At 38.4% G+C, this 1,325-nt stretch overlaps 2 protein-coding genes across 3 annotated transcripts in view; both read right to left on the bottom strand.

Moving 5' to 3' along the window:
* Positions 1-1,302, bottom strand: part of LOC121813083 — a 4,363-nt gene extending 3,061 nt beyond the window's left edge. The window contains exons 1-2 of one of the 2 annotated variants that reach the window (XM_042216580.1): positions 600-1,302; positions 105-464 (exon numbers count right to left, since the gene is read on the bottom strand). In XM_042216580.1, coding sequence (XP_042072514.1) covers positions 105-464; positions 600-711 — 472 coding nt within the window. In that variant the 5' untranslated portion in view covers positions 712-1,302. Of the gene's footprint in view, positions 1-104 lie in introns of both variants that reach the window. The other variant, XM_042216581.1, reaches the window with a different exon arrangement.
* Positions 1-1,325, bottom strand: part of LOC121813081 — a 57,928-nt gene that overhangs the window by 41,536 nt on the left and 15,067 nt on the right. The window lies entirely within an intron of this gene.

Genomic DNA, 1,325 nt, shown 5'->3' with positions numbered 1-1,325 from the left:
GTGGATATCACATCACTGAAACACTTGATAAACACTGTTAAAGCAGTGGAAAGTAACCACCTTAACTCACATGAAAAATAAGGAATAAGTTTGCCCAGTGTTACCTTTGTGCTTGTGTTCACCTTCCACGTTCACCTTCCTTGAGAATGCATCAAGACCTTTCACGGTAACAATGAGATGCAGAACAAATGCTCCATCAGCAGTTGTAGACTCACAGGTGTAGTTCCCGCTGTCCTCTGATGTTAAATTGTTCAGGTGCAGAAACACAGTCTGATTTCTTTTTATCAGTGTGAACCTGGGGTCACAGCCATGAAAAAAGTCCTCTCTGGTCTCATACTTCAGGAGACACTCTTCTCCTCGGCTCCTTTCTGTGCTGATCGTACATGCAATCAGTTTAATATTCAGTGTTGCACAGGTGCATGCTGGAGTTTGGTCTTCTCTCCCAATAGTCTTCATAATAGTCACTGCAAACAATCAATTAAGAGTTTATGTATTGTGCAATATAGTCTGGGTTAACAAACCCAATAGTGAAAATTACAGATAATTGTGCTCGATGTGAATTAAAGATGGGCTGCAAATTTGTAAATAGAAAACATTACCTTTACTTTCAAAACACCCAGAAAGCGGCAGGAGCAGGATAAAGCACAGCCTCCATTGATCCATATCAATAAAAGAAATAAACACTAATGCAGCGCACATATGCCACCTCATATACTGAAGACTGGAGGACAGTGATGCCCACTTTAATACTTCTCTGACTATCTCAACATCAAAGTATTGGCACTTCAAAAAAGGAAGTTCCTGTGCAGGCGTGCTATAGTAGGACACTGAAAAGTAAATAGCAAGCAAGCACGTGAATACAAAAATAACCCCATTTAGACTGCACTAAAATGACCTGCGTAGACGTAGCTTTTATATATAGATATATATAACTAAGTTTTACAAGCTAGATGTGTGAAAAATAGCATGCAATAAATAGCCTCTGTAGACAGAGGGGTAAATAGCTTCAGCTTCATTTGCTCCATATTATAACAAAGAAGTTCAGTGAGCATGCACATCATCTGGATTTGTACACATTATACTTTATGTAACTGACAAGCGGAAGTACAACCACAGATTTTACTGCCTAAACCTCAAACTAACACCTTAATATGTCAGTGACGCTGCATCTTCTCAGAAAGTGTAAGACTTAAGTGTAAGTTAAACTTTCCATTAATAAAGGTTCACAATTCACATCACAAAGTCATTCATGGTCTTTCTTCAAAAGCAGAACCGCACTTTGATGTTTAGTCTAAAAGCAAATCTCATGACAATTTCATTCAGAA

The sequence above is a fragment of the Haplochromis burtoni genome, unplaced genomic scaffold (genome assembly GCF_018398535.1).
Source record: "Haplochromis burtoni strain Fernald_Lab_line unplaced genomic scaffold, NCSU_Asbu1 Contig_1124, whole genome shotgun sequence".
In the NCBI taxonomy this organism is placed as follows: domain Eukaryota; kingdom Metazoa; phylum Chordata; class Actinopteri; order Cichliformes; family Cichlidae; genus Haplochromis; species Haplochromis burtoni.
The sequence above is the reverse complement of the archived record's forward strand: the minus strand, read 5'-3'. Positions and strand labels throughout refer to the sequence as shown.